This window comes from Acomys minous (genome assembly GCF_964271855.1).
Source record: "Acomys minous genome assembly, chromosome: 13".
NCBI lineage: Eukaryota > Metazoa > Chordata > Mammalia > Rodentia > Muridae > Acomys > Acomys minous.
Window position 1 is genome coordinate 53,659,342 of NC_140495.1, and position 26,674 is coordinate 53,686,015.

Consider the following 26,674-nt stretch of genomic DNA (forward strand, 5'->3'; position numbering starts at 1 on the left):
CCCGCACTGACTGCCTTCCATGATGGACTGTGACCCGGAAGCATAAGGCGAAAGAAGCCCTTTCCTTTGTAAGCATCTTCTAGGTCAATGGACAGCTTTATAGCAGCCACAGAAAAGCAATGGAGGACCCCGCCCCCAAGCTGCTTTGTATCCTTTCCTGTGGCTGAAAGGATCCAGTAGAAACTACAGCAGTGGCTTCATTTAAAATGTAAACCCAGGCATATCTTAAAGGACAATTATTCAGAAAACACATGACAAGGCAAAGAATGTACAGCTTAAAAGACTTTGATTTTTATATGAATCTTTAATGATTGTGTCCCACTGTTCCTTTCTGCCACATTCCTAAAAAAGTACTCCAGAGAATAGGATTTAATGTTTAACGACAAAATTTGAGTCACTACATTATCAAAGACGAAGAGGTAACAAATTATAGACTAGTGCAAAAAGTAGGGTTTTTCTCCAAAGTGCTTCCTCATCAAAGGCCAAACTTGACGGCTCCCCCTTCCCTTCCACGTTGGAAGACGGTTTGTGTAAGCTTCCACCCTTCCCAGCTTGGAGTTCTGAGTGTACCACAGGACAATTTTATTAAAGACGGTGAACATGGATGCCTATGAAAGTAACCGCCTCCGCTTTCCCCCAGCATCACCTAATAAAAAAAACCCCAAGCGGTCAGTAGTTGCTGCTCTGTTCCCCCACTGACCACAAGAGGTCCTCACAGATGGGGCTTCTCGGGAGCTGCCATCAAGTCTATAAACGCTATGAGCTGATCTTGCCCATATCTTTCTGTTCCTAGAAAAAAACTGGGGTGGGGGTGTTACACGTTACTCCAAAGCCATGGGAAACACAGGAACGGACTAAAAGCAGTCTGTCCCTCATTGTTTCAGAGTTGTACAGGGACTTCCGGCCCACACTCCTGAGAGCCAATGACGTTGCATCTGCCTACGCATTCCTCTGCTATGGACGATGTTCTACCTCACCAAGTGGTCCATCAGCTCAGGATGGGAAAGGTGGGATCGGGAATGTTAGGACCCACGTCTAGGCGCTGACCATCACCCCCTTGAAAAGATGTTCTCACCACGTGTAGTGCTATTCCCTTAAAAAATGATCTCTACAGATAAACACATTTTTCATAAATAAAAACTGAGGCATATATTAAATTTTTCACCAACAAAGGTGTGTTAAAATTTTCAAGTTCTGTCATTCAAGTTCAATAAAGGCACACTTTTTTTTTTCTTTCAGGCTTGCAAAGAACATATTTACTAGCCAAAGGTCCCGAAAGCCATTTTGTGGGACTTCCTTCCTCTTCTTGGGATAGATAAATATTCCTCCCATAAATCAGTGGCTTGGCTCTACCACCCAAAGGATGCTTCTAGATAGAGGCCTTTAAATGGATTCCATAGCCGATCAAGTCTGAGTAACAAGCCACAACCATGCTAGCCCATTCATCCGAAACTGCCTTGGCTTTACGTCATGGCTTCTCGCTGCCGAAGCGCCCTTTCCTGTTCCCGGGTTCTGACGCTCGACGCACCAGTCTCGGTGGGGGCTTAGGTGGAACGTCTTCAGTCAAACTGTCTTCCCTGCCCCGGCCAAACCGTTGGTCTTTGGAGAGCAGAGGCTGCCTCAGTACCCCCGGTGTCTGCGTGCCCCCCTCTTTACTGCGGGGCGCTGGAGGGGTACTGGGCAGCACTCGTGCAGAGCCCACATCCACCTCGTTCTCCCACTCCATTTTGTAAGCCTGCGGGGGTTTCTTTGAGAACTGATCTGGCAAGAAGCGCCTGGCCCGGGGCTGCAAATTGAGCACGGTGGTTCCTGCATCTGTGTCCGAGTCGCTGCTATTGCCACCTGTCACAGAACAAAAAGGCAGTGTGGGCAAGTGGAGCAGAACAGAGAGACAGGACGACCCACATCAAACACCCAGCGAGTTGCACCACTCCTAGGGGACTCGGGGAAGAGGCCAGCCAGGAGGCTCGCCGTACTCCAGCTGAGTAGCTTGGAATATCTGTGTCACAAAAGTGTGTCCGTGCTAATTTTGAAACAGGTAACTTTTAACTGGTAAACACATTTCCCCACCGACTCCACCTCATAATCCTACTTTTACAGAGAGGTTGTAGCTCCAACAGAGATTAGCAAATAAGTATTGGGGCTGGAATTCAATTTGAGAAGCTCTGTCTCCTCTGCGGCTGCCCCTCCCCCATCCTTTCACAGGGGCTCAGTTTCTGCCTCTAACACTGGCAAACAATCTCACAACTTCCTGCTGCTTAGATTCTTCCCTTCACCTGGAATTTCGCATGCAGCTTTGCACTTTACATGCCCACAGAAGTACCAAAGCATCAGTATACACTTCCTAAGGCAAGGGAAGGATGGTTAGACATTAGAGCCGGCTCTGGGGGATGGAATTCATAGGAAGAACACTTCGAGAACCCACCCCTTGCCTACTTGCTGCATCTGTAGCATCGAATGTAGGGAGACATTTGTGACTAGTCACTGCTCTGCCTTCCGTTTCTCTTGCTTTGGGTTTCTTATCCCTCTTGCCACTGCCACAAACAACCTTTAGACTGTCCTCTTCTTGGTGAATTCAATAAACAAGCAAAGGGGGTTTGAATTGTTACATCCCATATTTTAGCAGAATGGAATCCTAATGTGGTTCTGGGTTTTACAGAAAAGAACTTGTGTGTATGTGTGTGTGTGTGTGTGTGTGTGTGTGTGTGTGTGTGTGTACACATGAGATTACTATCAAACAAGGAAGTAAAAATCTATAGTCCAAATTAGAATTACTGTACAAATGTATATATTTATACATCTTCTGGTGTAATGAATTTGCTTTTGCTATATTAAAGGATTATTATGAAAAAAGAGTAAAAAATAAAAACAAAACAAAAAGTAAAGAAAGAAAAACGAGTGATTGGATTATTTGTAATATGAATAGAGCTCCATTAACCAAGGTCACAATGCTAATAAAATGGAGCCTGCTGTTCCTTGGGGGGTGGGGGGGCGGTCACAAGTGACTGAGCTCACTCATCCTTAGTGGAGAAGCCAGGACGGTTTACTTTATAAGCATCAGCTAGCAGATCAGAAAGCGTTTCTGTTCCAGGTAATTACCTGCATTTGCAATCTTCTTCTTTTTCTGCAGCTTCTCTGGCAGCTTTGTATTTTTAGGTAAGGATAAATACCGAGAGGTTGAAGAGGAAGCCTGTAAAAGAAGTAGAAAACATTGTTCCGGTAACAAAAGTGCCACCTACTGTGTTACACACACCGTTTTATGACAACACTAGAATTTTAAATATACTTTTAGTTGTTCATCCTAAAGTCGATACTTTTCTAGACCCTGTAACTAGCATGCTTCAACAACCCAATGCCTTCCAAACCCAACGAATCACAATCAATACAGAAGGAAGAGACTATGGGAGCGCCATTAATGAGGTGTGGAAGCAACTGGCCCTTAGAGGAAACTGACCCCCTTGCCTATGGAAGTTCATCAGAAAGATGCAGACTACTTGAGGAAGGAGCTACACTAAAATGCGACCATTTCAGTTTCATTTATTTCAATATGTCCTAAAATGGCAGAATAGCAAAGTATTACAAAATCAAGTTACTTATATTTTGAATATTGATCTTTAGTTTCCAGAGCTAATTTGTAATGGCCACTGCTGCTTATTATACATAGAAAGGCTTTCTCCTGTTCACACATCTCTGAGGATCCAACATAGAATTTTCTAGAAAATAAAAGCCTGCCACGTCATATCAGTCAATGACTGAGTGTCATTGTCAATAGTGAGTCTCATCCGCTGAGACACCAGCCCCTGCCTAGCTGGACTGCACTGTGAATGCTCACATCCACAAGCACTCAGGCCTTCCAGTAGCTCTACAGAGAAGGTGAGACCTGCCTGCCTTCAGCAGTTTGTATCCTGGTACCTGTTGTTGATATCCCAAATGTAGTCGTAGGCTACATGACTGTCAAAGGCCAATGGACTATGCAACAGTGTTCTCAGAAGATAACGTCACTGAGAGACTGTGACGTTCTCCTCATGCGTGGTGTTCTCACCAGGAATTATTCAACAGCACGTCTGCAGAAGACATCCCAGCAGCGTGCACATGCCACTGTATCAGGGTCTACATTTGCCAAGCCACTCTGATTAAAACTGTGATTTAATTATGTCTATTAACATCCTTCTTTGGCTTTTAAAACATATATATATACACATTTCTATTACATATGCATACATATATGTTATATATATGGTTTACTTCATGGGAATTGGTGTTTTGCCTGCATGGGTGTCTGTGTGAGGGTGTCAGATCACTTGGAGCTGGATTACAGAGAGTTGTGAGCTACCATGTGGGTGCTTAGAACTAAACACAGTAGCTAGTGCTCTTAACTATTGAGACACCTCTCTAGCCCCCAAACACATATATTTTCTCCAAAGTGCTTACTGTAGTCAAGTATAACATAATGTATATTTTATTGCTGGAATTTTTTTTTTCTCCACTGGCATAAGACTCTTAGGCATAGGAATCCATTCATTTTATTCTCCAGTGAATTCCATATAAGTAAGACTGGCAAGAATATAAAGTGAGTAGAGTGATGTAAGCCTATAGACCCAGCACATGGGAGGCAGAACTAAGAGAATCAGGAGTTCGAAGGCATCCTTGGCTATACAATGAGTTCACGACCAGCCTGGGTTATGTAAGATTTTGAATAAAACAAAAGCAAAAAAAAAAAAAAAAAAGAGTACTATTAAAGGAATGAGCTGTTATTTGTCTTTTGTTCTTAAGGTATGTCTTACTAATTGCCCAGGCTGGCCTTAAGCCTCTCCTTCGTAGTAGTAAACCTTTCCAGCATAGCGCTCCATGCGGTACAATGATGTTACTATCTATTCCACCCCAGGATATCTGGGGATTGGCTCTCAGCAGCTATTCAACCAGCACAGTCAGAGAGTCTCCCTTCCAGCTGGTCAGCGGAACAGCTCAGGGCTCTGCCCTTGGGAGACTTGGGAGTCTTAAGGCAGCAGTTACCCTGCGCTCGCGATTCGAGCTGTTGTCCTTCCGGAGGCTCTCCCGGAGGCTGTGCCGCCTGCGGATCAGGATCTCCTTGGCTTGCCTCTCACTCGTGTCCGCCGTCAGGTTGTGTCTGTTATATGACAAGGTCTGAAATGACAATGCACGTGGGACGTTGTTACCAAATGACCAATCAGTCAGTTCTCCTCAACTTAAAGCTTGACTTTTTGTTGGGTTTACATCAGTGAGGTCGCCTCCTCTGTGGGACGAAACCCAAATGACGATCTAGAATCTCAAAGTTAACACTCAGATTTTCAAAGAGTTAATTAATTTATAAGCCAGTGAGTATGTTTTTTTTCTTTATTGAAAAGTGTTGGCTTTGTAAATTAGAAAAGCAATTTAATTCACAAAGGCCTTCTCTGCTTTGTTTGCGATTAACAGTAAAACAAAAATCATTTTCAAACACAATCTCTACCGAGTAGAGACTGTGGTCATAAACATGAGTCATGCTGACACTTGGTGGCAGCACATCCTCCTGACCGATCTCAGGGCTCCCATGGTGAGATGTCACCACAAGCTACCATCATCTATAAACAGGGACTATGCAGATCTTTCCCCTCATGCAGGACATTTAGTAATTAAGCTCATTTCCTGATAGAATTTGGCATGAACGTCTTGAAAGCAACCCATGTCCTGAAGTACATTAGGTCCTTCAGGCCAGTGAAAAGGTGACGTCACATTATGTCCTGCTTGTGTCTCAAGAAGTTCACCATGTAGTTGGACATCTGAGTCTAATAGAACCACAGGAGCAATCGCTCAGTCAGCCCTGCGTAAGCCCCATGTGTTATCGGGTCTAGAATGGGGCTGGCAGAGTATGGGAGTCTGAAGTGAGTCCATGGATCAGACCATGTTGGAGGAAGTGGAGCTAGGCAGCAGAGCCCCCGGATTACCCTAGAAACAACAACTGTTGCCCTGTTAAATTTCAAACAGGAAGCTATAGTCCCAGCCAAGCTGGGACTGCCTCAGCTTCTTTATCTGTGAGACGGAGACAACAGTCATGCCTTGCACTTTGAGGAGCGCAGAGGAGTGAAGACAAGCAGTGTGCTAAATGATTCTTGGCAAATGATAAGACTCTGGAATCATTGGCGTGTTATTACCATATCACTTGTGCATTCATAGTAGGGTGTTAACATTGGAAATACAATGAAAGAAGTGGCTCAGAAGATACAAAGAAACTTTAGTACTTTATGAATTGATCAATTTACAGTCTAACAACCTATAAGACTTTTGAAAGGTTGTATTTTATTATCGTGTGTGTGTGTGTGTGTGTGTGTGTGTGTATGTGTGTGTGTGTGTGTATGCGTGTATGTGTGTGTCTATGTGGGGAGTGTGCACATGTGTGCAGATGTCCAAGAAGCACTGGATCCCACTGGAGCTGGAGTTACAGGTGATGGCATGCCACCCTGCATGGGTGCTGGAAATAGAGCTCAGGCCCCCTAGAAGACCAGGGCACGCCCTTAACAACTGACCTACAAGTACCTTCATACATAAAAGCCACTAGCTGGATTCTTCCTCCCTGCTCAGCCCACGCCTCCCTATGCATCAGAACCCCTGGGCCTCTGATGCTTCTGCTAAGGTGTTTGGGAGAACTTAGGGAGTCTCCAGGATGGGGTGCTGCCTTCGATGTTCACAAGGACTGGTATCTATGGAGCAATCTACTTATGGTGCCAGCTGGAGAGCAGGTTTTTAGCCATAATCAAGCAAGTGTTTTGATACATAAATTTTTCCTACCCGCTGACGGATCTGATAGAGATTCCTTGATAATATCTCTCTAATTTCATCCATTTCGACTGGTGTAAGCTTCCTTATTTTTTCTTCACGGCAATCACTGTAAAAATTCAGGGGGAAATGTATTTTATCTTATGAAACATTTCAGAATCATTAATTACTTCTTTAGTGTTATAACATCATTACTCCAGAGTAAGACTTTGGTTTTTAAAAAGTGCAGTTAGGGATTGCTCAATATTTTCAAACATTCTAAATATTTTAAAATACTCGGTTTTAGAATAATTAAGTTTGTAGGACTTATTTCCATGATAAAATCATTCCTGGTAAGCTTAACTGTGCATGAGGTCTGGAGTCATTCATTATATCACTTTTTCCCCACCTCCCCATGTCACATGTTGTCACCCAGGTTGTCCTGGAGCCGACCCTCCTGACACCTTGACCTCAGTACACCGTGACTGTGGGGGTATGTCACCACAGCCAGCTTCCCATGTGATCAGTTTTGAAAAAATTACTCACAGTGTTATCTACTTATTATTCCTAGCAGAAAGCAATGCTGATTGCCCCTTGCAATGGAAATTTAAGCAGCTCTATTTTATTAAGCCTCATCACCAGGGAATCTGTGTTGAGTTCTTGTGGAGTGACACGGGCCTCTAGGGTCTTTAATCTTCCCCAGGTGTTTCCAGATTTCAGCCAGGGTTGGGAATCACTGCATCAGGGGCCGTGTCTGTGTTCCCCAAGGCTAAGTGCACTACTGTGAACAGTCAATAAGGAGACAGCTACATTCTGTGTATAACCATCTAGCAAATCTAACAACACACCTTGAGAACATTCCATTTGACAAGGCTGAGAGAAGCTTAACTCACTTTCAACCAGTAGTAAACTTTCCCAAGCTAATTTGACAAAGGCACAGAGACCCCAAGTATGACACTACTTTGGGACTCGCCATTCCTAGTATAACACAGCACAAGGATAACATAAAACTCGTATTACACACGCAGAGCTCTGACCTTTACCCAGAACTCCACTCTGTTGTGAGTTCTTCAGCCACCACCCTAGGCCTTACACCAACAATACTACTATTCTAATAATATTAGCACTGGCACGGGTTTCAACCCCATACCAAAGCATCCTTGTTGATATTAGCTTCACCCTGCAAAGTGATACTCACTTGAGCGATGCAAACGAGGGGACCGTGCTTATCATCCCCGTCTCCGCCATCTCAATGGCATGTTTTATCTCAAGCTTTTTATATAAGGACACGATGCTAGACTTGGGCTGGTTTTCCCGAATCAGAAGCTTCCGAAGGTATTTGTCGTCAAATTTCTTAAACCTATAAATAAGAAGTCAGAATCTAAATTAACAAATACTTCACTGGATACTAAAGGTACTAAGTAAAACCCTAGCAATACTGAGCTCGTCTTACCATATGCATGTTTTTATATATGCTTTTCTGTGGGCATATAAACGCAGGCATGTGTGATGTAATTAACAAGAGTCCAAACTTGGAGTGTTCAAAGTGAGCCGATCTTCCAGGCCTCGCCAACCCCTATCAGGTCAAACTCTTTGGCTCCTTGCATAACCTTTCTCTTCTATATTCTATGTAACAGGCTGTGGTGTCCCGACAAAAACTTCTATGTTAAATTCCTAATTTCTAGAGCATCAGACTAAGACCATATTGAGAGATACGGTTTTCACAAACATGATTAAGTTGAGATGATGGTGGGCTCTCTCTCTTCAGTGTGACTGGCACACTGGTTAGACACGGGCACAAAAGAGACACAGTGTGAGCAGTCACGAGAGCCCAGCCCCTGCATGCAAAAAGCAATATTTCCTTTCCTTAGTGCCCTCCAGGTGAATAGCTCCTGCCAACAACCTGTGTTTGACTTTATATTCCTCATAAAATTGAGACAACCCATGACTGCTGTTTAAACTAGCCCTGGTCAACTAATATTCCATACTACTCCATTGGCAATCTAAGTTCCACCATCAAAATGCATACAAAAGTGTGGTCACTTCTCACCACCTCTAGTGCTGTCATTGTGGTCCCAGATGCCACTGGTTTCTTTTTTTTTTTTTTTTTTAATCTGGACTCTAAAACGGATATGGGCACCTACTAGGTGTCCCTATGCCTGTAGTGTGTAGTCTCAGCACAGAAACCAGAGTCTCTGGTGGGAATGCTATCTGAGTTATGGTATGGCGCCGCACTCTTGTGGTGGAGTTTGAGCCTGCCCCTCAGTGCAGAGCTGCCTGTGTGGGCTCCTTCCTACCTCTGACCCTCGCCCTCTGTACTCTGAGGGTCTTTATAGTCACTGTCCCACCTACTGGGAATGCTTTCGTTCAGAGCCCTTATGTCTCTCAGCAGCAGGCAGCAGGCAGTTGTCTCAGAGGAACCCCTGCTTGCTGAGCTCCCGGGCGCATCTCCTTCCCCCCTGTGCTGGCTGTGCAGTCCTTTGCACCCCAGCTCCTCTCCCACTGCTCAGCTGTATTTTCTACACGGCGGCTATCATTTCGTAGCATGATATGGTGTTTCCCCTTTCATCTTGTAGTCCATCACCTAGCAATCAAATGAAAACACCAGCACCCCACGGATTTGCCCCCCACCCCTGCATCACTAACGCGGAGAGATAAGCCAGGCACAGTGTGAGCTTGTGTAGTATGGACGCATCACTTGGCCCCAGTGCCTTTCCGTAGCCGCATCTGCCAAAACCCAGCAACGGCTTTCTGTCATAGTCTAGATAACCTTTGCCTTTTACCTGGTCACCGAGATCAACAACGTTACTCATTTTGGTGACTAATCTCCTGACATCGCGACGGAAGAGGCTTAACATGACATCATGATCACAGAGGCTGAATCCCAGATGGTGTGTATCTACACCCTCGTATCTATGAAGTGGTATGAACCAAGGTGATCAGCATGGGAGCAAATTCATTATTTTCCTTCCACCATAGGAGCCCAGCTCTGGCTGACTCCCATCCTGCCTGCAGCAGCAAGAACAAGCCCAGCCCAGATTAGCCCAGCCCAGTCCAGCCTACCTGGAACTTCTAGACTCGCACAGTTTAATAATGAATGACTGCTATTTTGATCAGCTGGCCTTGTGGATGGCTTGTTATGCAACACCACATGCCAGCATATAAGTAAAACAACACGCAATAAATACTTGTCAAGAAATAAATACGTATATAACGTTGATTCACCACCGACCCAAAGAACTTTACTGGCACACCTGTGCCGTGAGCAAAACAATGCTAACCCACGTTCTTGGCACTGGTCCTTTGTTCTGAATGCTTAAGGGTTCTGTATAATTAAAGAGCCACCCAGAATACGCTGTGCTAGTGACCCACTGCTACGGGGAGGCTGGGCCTACTCTTTCCGATGTTTATTTTGAATTTTGTGTGAGGCTCCCTGAGCCAGGATTCTCAACAGGAATACAAAGTCTCTAGCGCTTCTCATGTGACTGTTATTGTTTTAGATTTTTTGCTGGAGATAAACAGAGTGGAGAGCGGACACGGATGGGAGTGGCGGCTGCGCTCTCCTGCACGGGGAGGGCGTGCTTTCTGATTGCTTTATTCCCCGTTCCGTTCCTCTGCCAGGCTCCGTACGGGTGTTCTCTTTCACATCCTTAGGCTCCTGGTTGCTGGGCCTGAGCAATGTCCCCACTGTGTCACCTTTCATTCTGTTCTCAAGTGATCAAAGCAAGCGTCTCAAGAATTCTCTTCCAGGGCCAATGGGACTCTGTAACACCACTGCTTTGGAGCAAAGGGAGAGATAGGCGGCCATAACATCTCTGTGGACAATCTTTATAGCAGTGTCAATGGTTCTGCACAGACTGGAGAGGGCCTGTGCAGGATGTATGGGAAAATAGCTTCTGGCAGCACCCAGTCTCCCATGTCCACTTTGCTGGTGATTGTGCAGTATATATGACAGTCAAAAAAATTGCCTTGTAGTTTGTGTGGTAATTGAACATAGAAATGAAATTAAAATGGATTAATTAAAACTTAAGCTATTTGTTGCTGACTAAAACATCACAGGAAAACAACATTTGCTCCAAGACACAAGACAGGCAAGTTAACTGTCCTCTTGTTAATGCCCACAGTCCAGCTTGGGCTTTCTTGAGAGGTCTTTCTGCAAGGCATTCATGGACCTCAGGGACATGAGCTGCCTGACACATGATTTCCTCTGTCTATCACCTGAGATCACAAAAGGACCACAAACTCACTCCCAGCCTCTTGTGCTGGTTAGGTTGTTTTTTTTTTTTTTTCAATCTGACACAAACTAGAAAGCAGGAACCTCAATTGAGAGAGTGTTTTTGCAAGGTTGGCCCTCTCTTGATTCATGGTTGATACAGGAGAGGACAGTCAGCTGTGGGCTGTGCCATCTTGGGGCATGTCGTATGGAAAAGCAGGCTGAGCTAGCCATGAAGAGCAAGCTGGGAAGCAATGGCCCTCCCAGGTCTCTGTTCCCACCTGACTTCCCCCTCAGAGTCCACCGCAAGATGTAAGACAAATTGGTCCTTTCTTTCACAAGCTGCTGTGGGTTCAGGTCTTTGTCACAGCAGCAGAAAGCCAAATAAGGCATCATCTCTTGTCCCTAATAGTGTCCAGGGGCTACTGACCTAGAGTCTGCCTTCACATGTCTGTATTCTCCGTACTTGGATTCACAGGAGTGGGAGGAACAAGCAATGAGATCTTCACTTTTGAAAGGAAGCCTGCTCGTCTGTGTTATGTCTCTGACTCACTCATCGCTGAGAGACTACTGGGAGGCTACAGGAAGGAGACGGGATTGAGTCCAGAGGGAGAAGATAAAGCAACAGCGAAAGAGAAGAAAAAGTTGGCTTTCTGGGTTTGTTAAAGGGCTCATCCATGTGAGGAAACTTCTAGACTGTACCACAGGGTTGGAGAGAGAGCAAGGCAGGCAGTGTGGGCTGGCTTTAATCCCACCTCCAGAAAAAAAAGAAAAAGAAAGGCTTCCTAAGAGAAATGGCGATTTATCTAGAGTTTGACAGAGCAGCTTTAGTCTGCTTTCTTACATGGTGCACCCAGGTGGCTAACTGGGTGTTCAGCCTGTACAAAAGCATCTCTCCTTGATTTATGAAATAAGGCTAAGTTCAAGGGACATTCTAACATCCAGTGCTTTAAGTTTTGTGTTTGTAACCCACTGCATTCCTTAAGCACTCTGTCTGCCCCTCTTTCTCCCCCTCATTTTCCAATCACACATAGGCAAACACACACACACACACACACACACACACACACACACACACACACAGAGAGAGAGAGAGAGAGAGAGAGAGAGAGAGGGAGAGAGAGAGAGAGAGAAAGAGAGCTGTTTACTATTTGACTGCTTCGTTGGTCCTTTGTTGTGTCTATTATGTAATTTGATGACCAAGTCTGTGACATACGCATCTTCTGTAACCCAATACCATACTACATGTGTGAGCAAACTTAAGCTTTCAAAGTTCTGCCATTTTAAACACATAGATCAACAGGCGGGTAAGTTTATATAAGCGACTGGGTAGTACCGTGAAATTTCAGTAAGTTAGAGAGGAAAAGCGAGAAGAAATATCCCAGTACAGTCTTGACTGCGTCCCTCTGACCTCATGTCCCAGCTTGAAGTGTGTCCTAGCCAATGACACATGCCCCAGCTCACAGATCGCTCTGTAAGAAAAGGGGTCTGTCAGTAGCATTAGCACGTCCCAGCATGGCTGCTTATGATAACTACCATGGATGGTACCAAATGTGTCCAGAGGAAAGGAGAGCTACCATGGGCTCCAGTTAGCTGGTGAGAGATAGGTTCTGGGCCCCCTGTCTCAAATGCAGCTGCCAACATCCCCTCACTTCTTGATCTCATCGTTCTGTCTAGCCAATGGTGCCCAGCTTATTTGTAACCATAAGACAGGTACTAAATTGTATCTGACCACCACAGAGCCATTTTTAAAAAGTAAATTCATGCTGGGCACTGGTGGCACATGTTGCCTTTAATCCCAGTACTGGGTGGCAGAGGCAGGTGGATCTCTGTGAGTTCAAGACTAGCCTGTTCTAGAAAGTGAGTCCAGGACAGCCAGGGCTACACAGAGAAACCCTGTCTCAAAACAACAACAACAACAACAAAATGTGTTTGTGTGTGTGCGTGTCTGTTTGTGTGCACGCACGCACGCACATGCACAGGTGTACTTCTATAAATGTGATTTTTCAGGTCCATGGATGCTAAGTGCATGCTCATGTTTTTTGTACAGGTTTACTATTTTGCCTGGTGCTGTGTATCTCTGTGTCTGGGATGTGCCACACCCTGATGTGTCAGAACAGACGGGAATGGAATCCTTGACCTTTAACCTACTGAGTGGAACTCTTGGTTCCTCTGCAGTGAGGAAACGGCCACAAAGGTTGGCCCCAGCCATGGAATCTGCATGGGAAAGCTGCTCGACTGCTTCTGAGGAACTTGGCTAAGGGTTGCAGAATGTTTTGTCATTTAGTGGTCTTTCTTCCATCATGCAGACACTGAAGAAGTAACTTTCCTCAAGGTAAGCATGGAGGCTCCTCCTAGCTAGTGTGGCTCTGCCCTAGGGACAGTCACTAACAGCCTAGGTTGCCCTTAAACTCTTGTAGAGCCTCCTGCCTTGTCCTCTAGCGTTCTGGGATTACAAGAGTGTGACACTATGTAACCTTAAAAAAAAAAATCCAATGGCACAACATAGGATTTCCATCCTGGAGAACAGCACAATTTAGTATATTCTCTTCCAAGAGTGACCCAGGGCCACTCTGACAGGGTGTTGTAAGGATTCTTACTTGTCTCTCCAGAAGTTGTGACCCCAGTGTCCACAAACATCTTCAATCCCAGTCTTCACATGATCAAAAAACTAAAACAGAAGAAAGATAGGCTAATTATCTAGGTTTTCTGCAATTGGTCATATTCACTGGACTGACATCACACCAAGGCCAGTTTTGTTGAAAGCAGTATGTCGATCACTTATCTTCAGTTGTTTGTTTGGCAATATCTTACTACTTTGATCATCCTAAGTTTGGTCATAATTTTCACAATTATAAGAAATGGCTGGTAAAAACATGTTCAGATTGAAGGCCTTACTCGCCCTCTGCTGACTCAGGACTTCAATAGGCTTGGATTGGATGCCTCCCCCATCCCCTTGGGCTGCTCGTCCCTTCCTTTCCTGAAGCGCACAGTGGTGCAGCTGTCTCTCAGCAGCGGAGTTACATATTAACTAAGCTGCTCAGCAGCCAGCACCCACCCGGCAGTGGATCTCCTCACTGACAGCTTGCTGCTTCTTGTTGGATCTCTTAACGTCAAGAAACTCCACCAGCGGTCGGATGGTTATTCCCTGCAGAAAAGAACATAGGTACATGAATAATTAAGTCTTCTCAGACAAAAAAAGTTCAGCTATAGCTTATCACCTCGCTGGCCACCAGTGCAAGCTGGACGGTTGCTAAGAGTTAAATTAGTAAATGTAAAACGTTACTATTCTCATCTCTCTTTTCCACAGATGTCTTATTTTCAGAATACCATTTCCAACATAAGACAGATGCCCAAAATGGGAGAAATTAGAAGGTTACTGTAAAAAACAATGAAGTTCAGTGGAATTGGCTACTTGCTGTATTACTCAGGTAAAAACCCTCCAGCATGTCTCCCATTTTCGCGCTCTACTGAGCCAGCGCTCACCAAGCTGCTTCTGCAAGCCTGCCGTGGGTTTGGGCACCAGAACAGAGGGGCCATGGCTCTAGGACTTTGGGTCTAAAAGAAGGTCATCTCTATCCCAACACATTTGCAAGCAGGCAGAAGAGGAGTGACAGACAGACACATGGAGAGAGCCAAGGAAGCTTCGAACAGAGGAGGCACTCAGCAGGAACCCTGAAGGCCTTGGCACCCTCTCCCGGCAGAGACCCCAGAATAGCCAATGAGCAGCAGTGGGAAATCGTGCAAGAGCGAGGTAGGCACACTCGGGAGTCAACTTGAGAAATGGAGAAAACTATAGGCTGCTGAATAAACAAACTAGGGGGCAGATGAAGGAAAGGCCACACTCTGAATAAAGAACTCTGAAAAACTATAGTAACATCTCACCCAATAAGGAAACATTAAGAGCATCTGCATTAGAGACACAGATGTTAGAGGTCACTCGGTTCCAGTGTCAGGCACAGCTTTGCAAGTTGTACTCCAACCAGAGCCAACAGAGAAAAGGCAAGAAGTGTTGCAACAAGAGTTTGTTGCAAACTGATAGTTTGTATGTTTGTTCTAAAACTTAAGACAATCCCTTCCATATCTAAATAGTAAGAAACTGAGTAGTATAAAATCAGCACACACAATCCATCCCATATGTTATTTTAAGGAGCATAAACAATATCACATAATAGCAATGTTTATTTTATTACACATTACATCATATTATGATTACAGGGTGTGTTTGTATAACTAATGTATACTAATATAATATGGCATATATACTCAGAGAAACTATGTACATATTAAACTCATACAATGGATACATTCTATCTGCATTTATTTATGTATGTAAAACCTTATGACAATTGCATTAAACCCTCACATAGAGAATTGTAAAATTTGCCTGAAGCATACTAGAAATACTCAGAATTTAAAAATACACTTAAAGTTCTAAATAGGATAATTAGATTACAATGACATTTTTTCTTAACTAGCATCTACACACCACATACTATACTAATGTATTGCTCAGGCTATGAAACAGAACTTGAGCACTCTTTAATTGACCTAAAAGAATAAAGACACCCAGAATTTTTTTTCAGAAAGGAAAACAGAGGAGAATTCGCAGATACACCACAATCTACCAGCTGTGACTCACAGAAATTGTGATATTGACAGCAAAAGAGTCAGGAGAGGTGGTGTGCGGGAGGAGCACCAGGTTCTTGCTGGGGAGTACGTAGCACAGAAGTCCGCACATGGCATGGAGTGGTGCTCATGGGCTTCTCGAAGGGAGGAGGGATGATGCTAAACTATACTGTCTGCCATTTGATTCTTCTTCACCACTCCATCTATGTTTAGACATTTTTTAAAAATCACAGGGATGATTAGAAACAAGCCCAGGCTAGCTTAGAACTCACTGGGTAGCCCAGGCTGGCCTTGAAACCATATCAGTCCTTTTGCCTCAGCCTCTCAGTTGCTCAAATTGTAGTTGTGAGCCATCATTCTTAGACTGCCTTTTAATCTGTAAGAATGATTTTGATTATATACTATACACACACACACACACACACATGCACAAACAAACATATATGCACCCTACACACATACATAAACACACCATACACAAAGACACATATATGCACACACATACACACTCACATAAACACCCAACAAACACTTATACACAGACCACACACACAACACACAGAGACACACACTCCACATATGCATACACAACACATACAGACACACACACAGACACATAGACATACATAGATACATACCCTACACATGCACATACACACATACACACACATACACACCCCACACATGCACAGACACATATATACACATGTGCACACATACACACCCCATACATGCACACACACAGACATATGCACACACACACATGCACACACACACATGCGCGCACACACATGCACACACACATGCACACCTCTTCGAAGAAGGTTAGGAGTTTCGTTCCATCAATCCAGAACAAACATGTTTCTAGTATAAGGTTCATTTTTTACTTTCTGAAGTGAAAACTGATTTCAAACAAATTTAATATGAGACATCTCTGTGTACTATTTGTATTTCAGTCTGTCACTTGGAAATAACACAGGAACTAATAACAGTTTCCCAATCAACACATTCTGAAATTGTTAACACACTCCAAAAAAAAAAGTGCAGCTGTGATTTTCAGAGATGATGACTCCATGTCCCATAGATCTGCTAGCCGCTCAAGATGAAAACAAGAAAGTCAGTGTAACTCTTAGCATTGAAAACCTCTACCATATTCTGAAGGCTTAACTGCTGCTATGACACATGTTCATTCTCCTTTAACATGTATTCAGTATATAAAACAGACTATGCTGCCTTTGCAGCCATAGTACACTAGGTAAGCTCTGGGGAGGGCCTGCAAACCCTGATGGGGATCCATAGACCAGAATCCAGTGAACTAAACAAGCAAATCGCACCGACCAGCTCTAAGAAGCAAGTGTGGGCACCCCCAGCTCAACTCAAGTTTGTAAGATCATAACATATATAAGTTCACAGTTAATAAAACCTAAAAACTGTGCATGTAATTAAAATCACATCTTAAATATGTGCTCATCTCTCAGAACACTTTTCCGTTGTCTGACTATGCTAGAGAGCCATCCTTTGTTAGACACTGGTTAGTCCCCAGCCCCCGTTTTCCTTTCTCAATCATCTATTTTGAAGTAGAGTGTGTGCCACGTGTGCGTGACTTGTCTGGCCAATCAGGGTGTTTCAGTCCAGGGGTCAACGCTTTTAGTTTGGAAGGACAGACAGACGATACATCTGATGGAGCACCTATTTCATCCCTTTGGACAATTCCTAATTTTGTTACTTCGGATGCAATTTGATAGGACTTCTAAGAATGAGATCTTGTTACTATCTGTGGAGGCTAAAAAAAAAAATTAAAAATTAAATCCCAAGTTTTGCAACAAAATACTAGAAAATCTCTGCAAAGTGCAAACCACTTCTCCCCTGCCATTCGAGCGTGGCACAACAGACACAGTCGCACAAACTGAGGTCTGACTCAGAGTCATCTGAGAGCGAAGGCATGGAGAAGTACTGGGCGGTGAGAGGCCCACCATGTCTGTCCCTGCTTCCCTCCACCACTGCCTCCATCAACGAAAGAAAGGAAGAGAAAAGCCTAACCAGCTGTTAGGTTAACATAAGCCTTATTTTGGTCCATACATGGGGGAAATGAGTTCTTATTTGTGGAATTAATACTGACAAAGAGGTGGGAGGTGGGTTCTTATATTTTCTTGCTGATTTAACAATGATTTCCCCCAGAAAGCTTGCAGGAGACTTCATTTATTAAATACTATCCTTGGGTGGCTGGGGTGATGGTTCAGTGTGCAAGAGAGCTTGCTACACACGCATAAAGACCTGAACTCAGAGCCCCCGAACCCATGTAAACAGTCAGGCATGCCCACATATATCTGTAACTACAGCGCTGTGCAGCAAGGCGCTGAGGCAGGGGGATTACTGGCTTTGTTGGCCACATGTTTACACAAAAACCAGAGGAGTCCTGGGTTCGGTAAGAAACCCTGTTTGAAGTTCAAGAGAATAAAGCAGTGTGAACAAAAAGGCACACACACACACACACACACACACACACACACATGCATGCATGTACAGTCTACTCCATACATATGTATGAGCATACACACACACACACCACACATAGTACTCATAAGATTTACATATACACATAAGCCTGTCACTGTCATGGACATGCTATCTTATCATCAACCCCTGCGTAGCTATAGAGAGATTATTCCCCACTCTACAAACCCTATAAGCCCCTGTTGTTCATCACGAAACTAACCCTGCTTGCTTAGGATAATACAAGTAGTAAACATCAAACCCTTACTCTGATCTACCCAATGGACAGGACATTCTCCACAGTTATGTGGAGAGCAGGGACTATGACATGAACTCTGGTGCCCCATATTTGACCACCTCTCCTGGGTGGGGAGGCCTGATGGCACTCAAAGAAAGAATAAGCAGGCTACCAAGATGAGACTTGGTAGCCTATGACCATATAGTGGGGGAGGAGGTCCCCCTTGGTCTTAGGTATTAGACCTAGGGGAGGGAAATAGTGTGAAAGCAGGAGGGAGCGAGGAATGGGAGGATACAAGTGATGGGATAACAATTGAGTTGTAATCTGAATAAATTAATAAAATTTTTTTAAAAAGAGCACTGGGCAACAACTTCCACCATTCTAGTCACATCCTAAATTGCTCACCACACAACTTTCCCTCTTTTAAAAAAAATGGATAATTTTATTTATTTTATTCAGGACTATATTAAATATCCCAATTTCTATGGAATTCTACCCAGTTAGTAATGTTATGCTAGTTAAATATAATAGTTCACTTATCCACAGAAAGCACATTGTAGGGGCCTTGCGATCTCTATAATCGGTGAGAGCCATCAGTTCAGTTTGGCAGGCACCATCATCGAATGTATATTACTCAAGGCACCATGAGCCCTGCTCATCCCAATGTTCTTGCACGCACAAAGAGTCTTTGTACATACAGGGGCATTCCTGAGGGTGCAAGCAATGAGAAATCCTGAGAAAGAAAGTAGCATCGCCCTCCACAGACAGCAATAAATTCCTATGCTCTGTTGGCCTCCTGTAAAGCAGACCATTACGCATGCATATGTGCTTTATGGGTGCCGTGTGTCACTTCCGTGGAACCACGGGCTAAGGAAAATCGACACAAACACACACACACAATGTCCTGGCTATTGCTTCTGCCATGAACAATACAGTCTTCTGTCTTTGACCCATCAGACTGGTGTCGGTCCCCACCTGCTTGCATCACAGTCTGCACAGGGATGTAAATTACATCATCCGTGTGCGATGGCGACAGAGAGCTGATGGACTGCTGTTTTTATATGTGGTTCACTCATTTCCTGGTAGCTGCTGAACAGATTTATAGAATCTTCAGGGTCTTCTGCATGACTGTAGAGATCACTAAGTAATGACTACTGTACTCTAGCTTTCTGCCAAACCTGGAGCATACTGAATGACACTCAACTTTCCTTTTCTATTATTGCATAGCCTAATATTTCACATGAAATCATGAGGTCAAAACTCTATGTCAGGTACTGTACTGTATAAACATGTTCCCCTACAATACCTGAGATGGAGACCCCACAATCTATATCCTACAACTTGGTAAATTGAGGCTGATAGAACTTACATGGAATAAGGCCAAAAGAACAGATCTGATTGGCCCTACTGAAGTCTTGTGCTCTGCACCCCATATCGCTAATTTATCTTTATTTATTTTATTATAATTTTCACAATACATCCCAGTTGTAGCCTCCTCACTTTTATCTTCCTGTTCTCACCCTTTTTCCCTCCGCTGCCTTCTTCCCTAGACCTCTGACAGGTCTTCTCTGGATAGCCTGACTCCCATAATTTCTAAAGTAATTTTATATAAATACCATAACTGGTTTTGTTGGAAAGAACCACACTGTGCTACCAGCACTTGAGAACTTGTGTTAGGCACTGAGGTTCTCTCCTGGTGACCTCACTCCGCACCCACTAGAGTGATGTGGTTCTATTTTTGTGTCTGGTACTTAGGGATGCTAGCATCTGTTCTAGGAGGCGGCCCCTTGGTACTGTGCACTGTGCAGCTCGGAGAACCTAGGGTGATGGTCTTGGACAATCTCCAGCGTCACCCATCTGTACTGTCTCTCTGGTCCACACACTGGCTTAGGCCTATGCAGGAACAAGACCATCTCTAGGCCACTGCCCAAGGCCACTGTGGAGGTGAAAATGCAAGTGGTAAAATTGCTTCAAATCATATTTTATCCCAAAATGTGTAAGGAGCAAATGTTCTGTAAACACTGAAATGATGGAGTCTGCAAATGTTCTGTAAACACTGAAATGATGGAGTCTGGGGAACATTCCTCCCCACGGTCCACAGAGAAAATGGGTTGTCCCACAAGTTTAAGGAAAGGATTCAACTCAACATGAGTCCTAATGCTACAGTACAACTGTAATGGAAATGCAAGTATTACACTGTGTCATGTGATCAACAATAGGCCATCCACACAACAGGAAACTGAGAAGCTCTGTCAATGATGTCGTAGACCTTTTAACTCCAGAGAGGAAAGTGTCAGTCACCTACATATGGTGAGACTGGGGCAGATGGAGCTATTGGACTGACGGTTCTCTAAATGTGTGCCCTATATAGCTATGCACACCCAGAGCTCTTGAGAGCAATAGTGACTATACTCCACTGTTCCTTCACTTATATCCTGTGCCATATTTCCTGATTACTCTAGAACAAGCTTCTTACAAAAGTAAGTCACTGTACTTAGCCTCAGGTGGGTGCTTGAGAAGATTCCCAAAAGCATTGTTATCGACGGACGTAACAGCTCCGCGGGAGCTCTTGTCCCAGAAGAGCTCTCACTGAGACACAATGATACTGATGATCTTGTTCCTGCAAAGGCCTAAGCCAATGTGTGGGCCTGAGTCTTACCTTAACAAAAATGCTTCCTGGAAACTGAACAACAAAATAGGCTATATGGAAGCTGGGGTGCATAAGTGGGGTGTGCAGGCAGGCTGTGTAATGTCAACACGGCAACAGAATCTGCAGACTGCTTTGCCCTGCCCAAATTCTCGCCATCACTCAACATAACGACAACCTAGCAAATACCACCTTCTTTCATGATTTAGGGGTATTGAGCAATATAATGCTTGGTAGTTTTGAGAATGCAGTTGGCTTCTGGCTCAGTACTTCACCCTGGAGTCATTTTCTTCTCTGACCTGGGAGGTGGTGCCGGTCTTCATCTCAGAGGGTGGTTTTGAGGAAGAAATGAGATGGCAAACATAGCAACATTCAAACATGATGCACTCGCCACCCTGAGGTGACCACTGAAGGGAAGTGGCATTATAAACACGTGGATGACAAAGATGCTAAGGGAAAGTGTCATTTCTCAACCTAACAGCATCTCCTGAGCATCGGTGGCCAGAATCCCACAAAACCCACTGTCCTCACACTGAGCACAAGCAAAGCTGAGCTGTCTTGTGGAGAACTGACTGGAAGGTTCTGCATGCACTGCAATGCTCACTGCACTCAGGCCTGCCTTCCTTGCAGGGTCTCATCTCATGGTAAACACCCATCTGGTACTGAGTTAACTCCAAATGAGCTAACTACAGTTTCTGGGCCTCACCTTCCCTTAGCTGAAGACCAGGAGTAGTAAGCCAGGAATCAGCTAATAGGCTACTGGAGTTGGTACTACTGGTAAGGAATCTCGGAAGCATTTGCAGATGCCTAGACAGCATGAAAATCATGCATTAGTTGCCATGACTGCTTCCCTCCCTGCCAAGGCCTTAAGGTCAGGTAGCCTCAGGGCTCCATTTTGGTGCCTTTCTGTTTCTTCACTGGATATATTTCACTCTCCAGACAGTGCATTCTATCTTATGGCTTCAGATCCCATCCACCGAGAACTGGCCTCTTTTCCCAACCTGAGCTCCTAACACCAGCGCAATCCATGGAAATCACTTGTGAGGCTCACAGACACCCCCGGCTCACCCAGCTTGTCCTCGAACTGCCCACCTTCAGTGCTGGTGTCCTTCAAGCACATGCTCCCCCTTCTCCCCTGAAGGCAAGTCCAGTCTACTCCTTACACTGGGCACCATTGCCTATGCTCCTGCAGCACTGGGCAGCACTGCCTATGCTCTTGCGGCACTGGGCACCACTGCCTATGCTTCTGCGGCACTGGGTACCACTGCCTATGCTCCTGCGGCACTGGGCACCACTGTCTATGCTCCTGCGGCACTGGGTACCACTGCCTATGCTCCTGCGGCACTGGGCAGCACTGCCTATGCTCCTGCGGCACTGGGCAGCACTGCCTATGCTCCTGCGGCACTGGGCAGCACTGCCTATGCTCCTGCGGCACTGGGCACCACTGCCTATGCTCCTGCGGCACTGGGCACCACTGTCTATGCTCCTGCGGCACTGGGCACCATTGCCTATGCTCCTGCGGCACTGGGTACCACTGCCTATGCTCCTGCGGCACTGGGCACCACTGCCTATGCTCCTGCGGCACTGGGCACCACTGCCTATGCTCCTGCGGCACTGGGTACCACTGCCTATGCTCCTGCGGCACTGGGCACCACTGTCTATGCTCCTGCAGCACTGGGCACCACTGCCTATGCTCCTGTGGCACTGGGCACCACTGTCTATGCTCCTGCAGTACTGGGCACCACTGCCTATGCTCCTGCGGCTCCAGCCCAGGGAATCAATGAAGTCTCCTCCTTCTCCACACACCTGTCACACCCAGAGAGATCCTACAGGCTTCGTGTCAAAATGTGGCCTGGGATCCTGCCTCCCTTCCGGCCACCATCAGGGCTTGTACGCAGCCTTCCTTGGTCTCTGCGTTGTGCCCCCTGCCCTTGGAGAAGAGCAAAGCTCTTCACAGCCCCCACCTAATACAAGCTTCCACCACTTCCTCTGTCACTCTAGCCCACCCTATACTCTGGCCAAGAACATTGTGCTTCCAGGAAACGAGATCTCCCTCAGCACGTGCGCCTGGAATGTTCTTCAGCTTGGTTAATGCCTCCATCTCCCACAGGCTTTTGCTCAAATGTCATATCCCTCACCTTTCCCATATGTAAAAACCAATTTAGGTTTGCAACTTACCCTCTATGTATGTCACGCTCTCCGTTCCTAATTCCTCACTCATCGTAAAGTATCTCACCCTTTTATTATTTACTTTACTATTAGGTTTCTCTCCTAACCTCTGACAAGAATGGAAGTTCTGAAAAGACAAGAATATAGTCCTATATTCTGAAAGCAGTGCCTGTCACAAAGCAGAAGACAAACGCATGTTTGCTAAATAAATAGTTGCAAAATACAAGCTGAGAGCTGGCATATTGACTAAGCCACTTGCTGCTTCCTCACAGGATGCTGGACTCACCATTTCCCTGCTCCGAGGTAAGCTCTTCCTGCAGCCAACTCGTGTCAAATGGCTGCTGGAAGGTCATGGCTCAGCCCCAGCACTTAACAAGTGCATTCACTGGGTCAGCGAGCAAGGCAAATGGCAGGGATTAGCTGTGTGGTTCATCAGTTTCCAGTAGTAAATGCTATTCCCTGAGCCGAGTTTCCTTAAATAATTTTTCCTCTGTGGGGGCCAAGTGACCAAATTGGACTCTTGTAATGTCCCACATGATCCAACACACGAACCCTGGTAGGAAATATCCTGTTCCTTGCTTGGGTGATTCCCAAGGCATCAATACACCTAGGCCGCTTCGCATCCACACACAGCATTCCTTTGGGTAACCAAGAAGTACACAACTCCTGATGCAGGGAGAGACTTTTCTAGAAGAAAGAGCTACACTCACCAGGATGAAGACAGTGAAGAATATAACAACAATGGCAGCCGTGATGAACAGCTTCTTTCTGGGGAACACAGTGGCAGGGAGGAGAAACACCAGTGCAAAACAGATGGCACCTCGGAGGCCTCCGTAGGCAATGATGAACTGGTCCTTGAAGGTCAGCGGAATGGTTCGAAACCAATTAATCACCTGAGTCAGGACAAAGACACCTGTGGACAAAGAGAGACCCAGAGAAAGCAGACTGTGTTAATATGGACAGGGGTGGACCTCAGATTCTGAGTTTTTGTGACCCAGGAGGTCCACCAAGCCTGCCCCATATCCTACAAATGATGGGGACTCTTGAGTCCTTGCTCTTATTGTGCTAGGATAACATACTTAAAGACACAATTAGAGAGAGAAAGAGAAACTAATTTTTATCTACAGTAAAAGTCTGGAAAAGATATGTAACCATGAAGAAAAGGGGGAGAGATAAAATAAAATGAGAATGAAAAAAGAACAAGATTGGAGAAAAAAGGAGAAAGCACTGGGAAAAGAATAGGAAAGGAAAAAAAGAAGAGCAGGGAGGAGATGGGGAGGAAAACAAAAAGGTAAGAAAAGGAGCTACAGGTCCTGCCGGGTCAGTGTCACCGACTGGTCACTGAACTGAGGACTGTTCATTACCCAGTGCTCTCCAGATCAGACAGAAGGCCAGGGTGAAGCAGACGAAAGCCCAGTTCCACTCATGGTTCTTCCCAACGGTGGACACGCCCATGAAGATGAAGATCAAGGTCTCGCTGACGCTGCTCAGCATCTTCATGAAGTACTTGATGGTCGTGTAGGATTTCTGAGACACGTTCTCTTCCACGTACTTATTCATCGTCATGGCACACGCCGTGATCCTGAAGGGAAACACGGCCTCTGTTGAAACATAGCCTCAACCCTGGTCACATCAGCAGAGTTAGCCACTGAGCGGGAAACAGTCACCCTGCCTTCTGCTTGTTGGGAACCCTAAGTAATCCCTCTAACTTCTTGATTTCGTTAGTGAACAGGATGTGCATGTAAACTTTAAAACACTCGTCTTCTCTGGAGGTCGTCATTAATACCCATGATTTAGAGTACCCTGTCCTATCCAGATTTCTAGTGCCTTTAGCTCACTAGTTCTACATCCACATTCTCTTAGCAACCCATGGTCAGCATCACCTTCAACCTTCCTTTGAGCATACCAAGTTTTTAAAGTCCAAAATAATTTGAGACCCCCTATCATCCCATAAATGCAACTCTCCCACCTATAAATACTATATTCCTAGATTAGCTAAAAACCTTGAACTACAAAACAAAGTCCTGGACTCTCTCAGGTTGCACTGGGCTTCTCCCCTGCCACTCTTCCTCCCTGTATCCCTCTCCACATAACTGGGTACCAGCCATTCTCAATTATTCCTCATGAGCATCTCTTAGGCATTTCCTTATCACAACGCCTGAGTTCTGGATGTCATTTCAGTTAGTCTGTTGGGCCCACCTCTATCAAACTCAAAGTAGGCCCCACGAATTTCCAAGTAAAAGAAGTTTGTGTTTCTTTTCTCTAGCATTTGCCTCTCGACTTTGGGGCCCCCCGAGCCCTTTGCTACCACTCTCATGGTGGCTGCTTTGATGTGACATCTTTGCAATTCTTGGAGAAAGAGCATATCAGACACACACTGGCAAGGTGGGCACCCACATTCCTCGTGCATTTCTCTCACTGGAGCACAAGTTTCACACCCTTCCCTCACTCCATCTGGCACACACCTCATACCTTGACTGCCCATCACCTGCAAAGCACGCCATGGTCTTAAATACTGTCTGCTTTGTGGACACACAAATTCATATTCTCCCAGGATATCACCCCCAGCCAACCCAAGTGCAAGCCAAAGAAATGGAATTGAAGTGTGATAACGCAGCTGAGAGCACGCACGCGTGCACACACACACACACACACACACACACACACACACACACACACACACGTCCTGTATGAAGAGGTATGGGCCTCGTTTAGTGCCAAAGGACTTCATTATCAGAGTGAGCTAAAGGGAAAACAGAAGGATGGGACTCTAAAGAGCGGCCACAGCTTACACGGAGTGATAACTGAGCCATAAAGCAATTGCCAGGCGTAGTGTACCTGGTTCAGCCCCAGAGCCACAGCACCACTGCATGCACTGCCTGTGCAATGGTCTTCATTAACCCAAGACATTTGTCTGTAAAGAGCGCTTCCTCCTATGACACGGGACAGTTGACTAATGTGAAGCTTAGATGCTCTGAGATCTGAGCCAGCAGGTAACCACAAGCTTGTGTCCTTGACTAGTTCCTCACACAATTGATTGTTCTTATATTGTTTTTAAATGAAGAAACAAAAACAAAACAAATACTACACTTCTGCAAGGGCCCTGAATTTTAGACACAGTGTTACCATCACCAGAACAAGAAAGTGTTTCTTTTAGATTTATATGTATGAAGAACATATAATTTATGTGGTTTCCAGAAGAAAGGGTGGCCTTTTCAGTGAGCTAATAAAACTGGGCAGCCACAAGTATGGCAAAGCCTCTGCATAGCTGAGGGCTTAAACAATACAGGTTTGTGTTTGGCGAGCCTTTCCTAGGAGCCGGGGACTGAGTAAATGCCCTGTATGTGTTGTGTCAGCTGATCCTCATAACATGTTTATGAGGCAAGTTCTATTATCACCCTCACTTTCGTAAACGGGAGAACAAAGGTGGACTCAAGGTTTCACAGTGAGTAAATGGTAGTGCCCAAGTGCTCATCCAGGAAGTCACTCCTGGGAGTGTTCACTGAGACCCCATGGTCTTGTGGGAGAGAAG

The 26,674-nt window shown here is 45.2% G+C and overlaps 1 protein-coding gene across 1 annotated transcript in view; it reads right to left on the reverse strand.

The window, feature by feature from the left end:
- Positions 1 to 284: 284 nt before the first annotated feature.
- SLC9A2 (solute carrier family 9 member A2) overlaps positions 285 to 26,674 on the reverse strand; it is an 84,170-nt gene continuing 57,780 nt past the window's right edge. The window contains exons 4-12 of the mRNA XM_084753625.1: positions 24,507 to 24,724; positions 23,853 to 24,055; positions 14,025 to 14,114; positions 13,567 to 13,637; positions 7,952 to 8,113; positions 6,787 to 6,883; positions 5,014 to 5,145; positions 3,100 to 3,190; positions 285 to 1,842 (exon numbers count right to left, since the gene is read on the reverse strand). Coding sequence (XP_084609751.1) covers positions 1,469 to 1,842; positions 3,100 to 3,190; positions 5,014 to 5,145; positions 6,787 to 6,883; positions 7,952 to 8,113; positions 13,567 to 13,637; positions 14,025 to 14,114; positions 23,853 to 24,055; positions 24,507 to 24,724 — 1,438 coding nt within the window. The 3' untranslated portion in view covers positions 285 to 1,468. The remainder of the gene's footprint in view (positions 1,843 to 3,099; positions 3,191 to 5,013; positions 5,146 to 6,786; positions 6,884 to 7,951; positions 8,114 to 13,566; positions 13,638 to 14,024; positions 14,115 to 23,852; positions 24,056 to 24,506; positions 24,725 to 26,674) is intronic.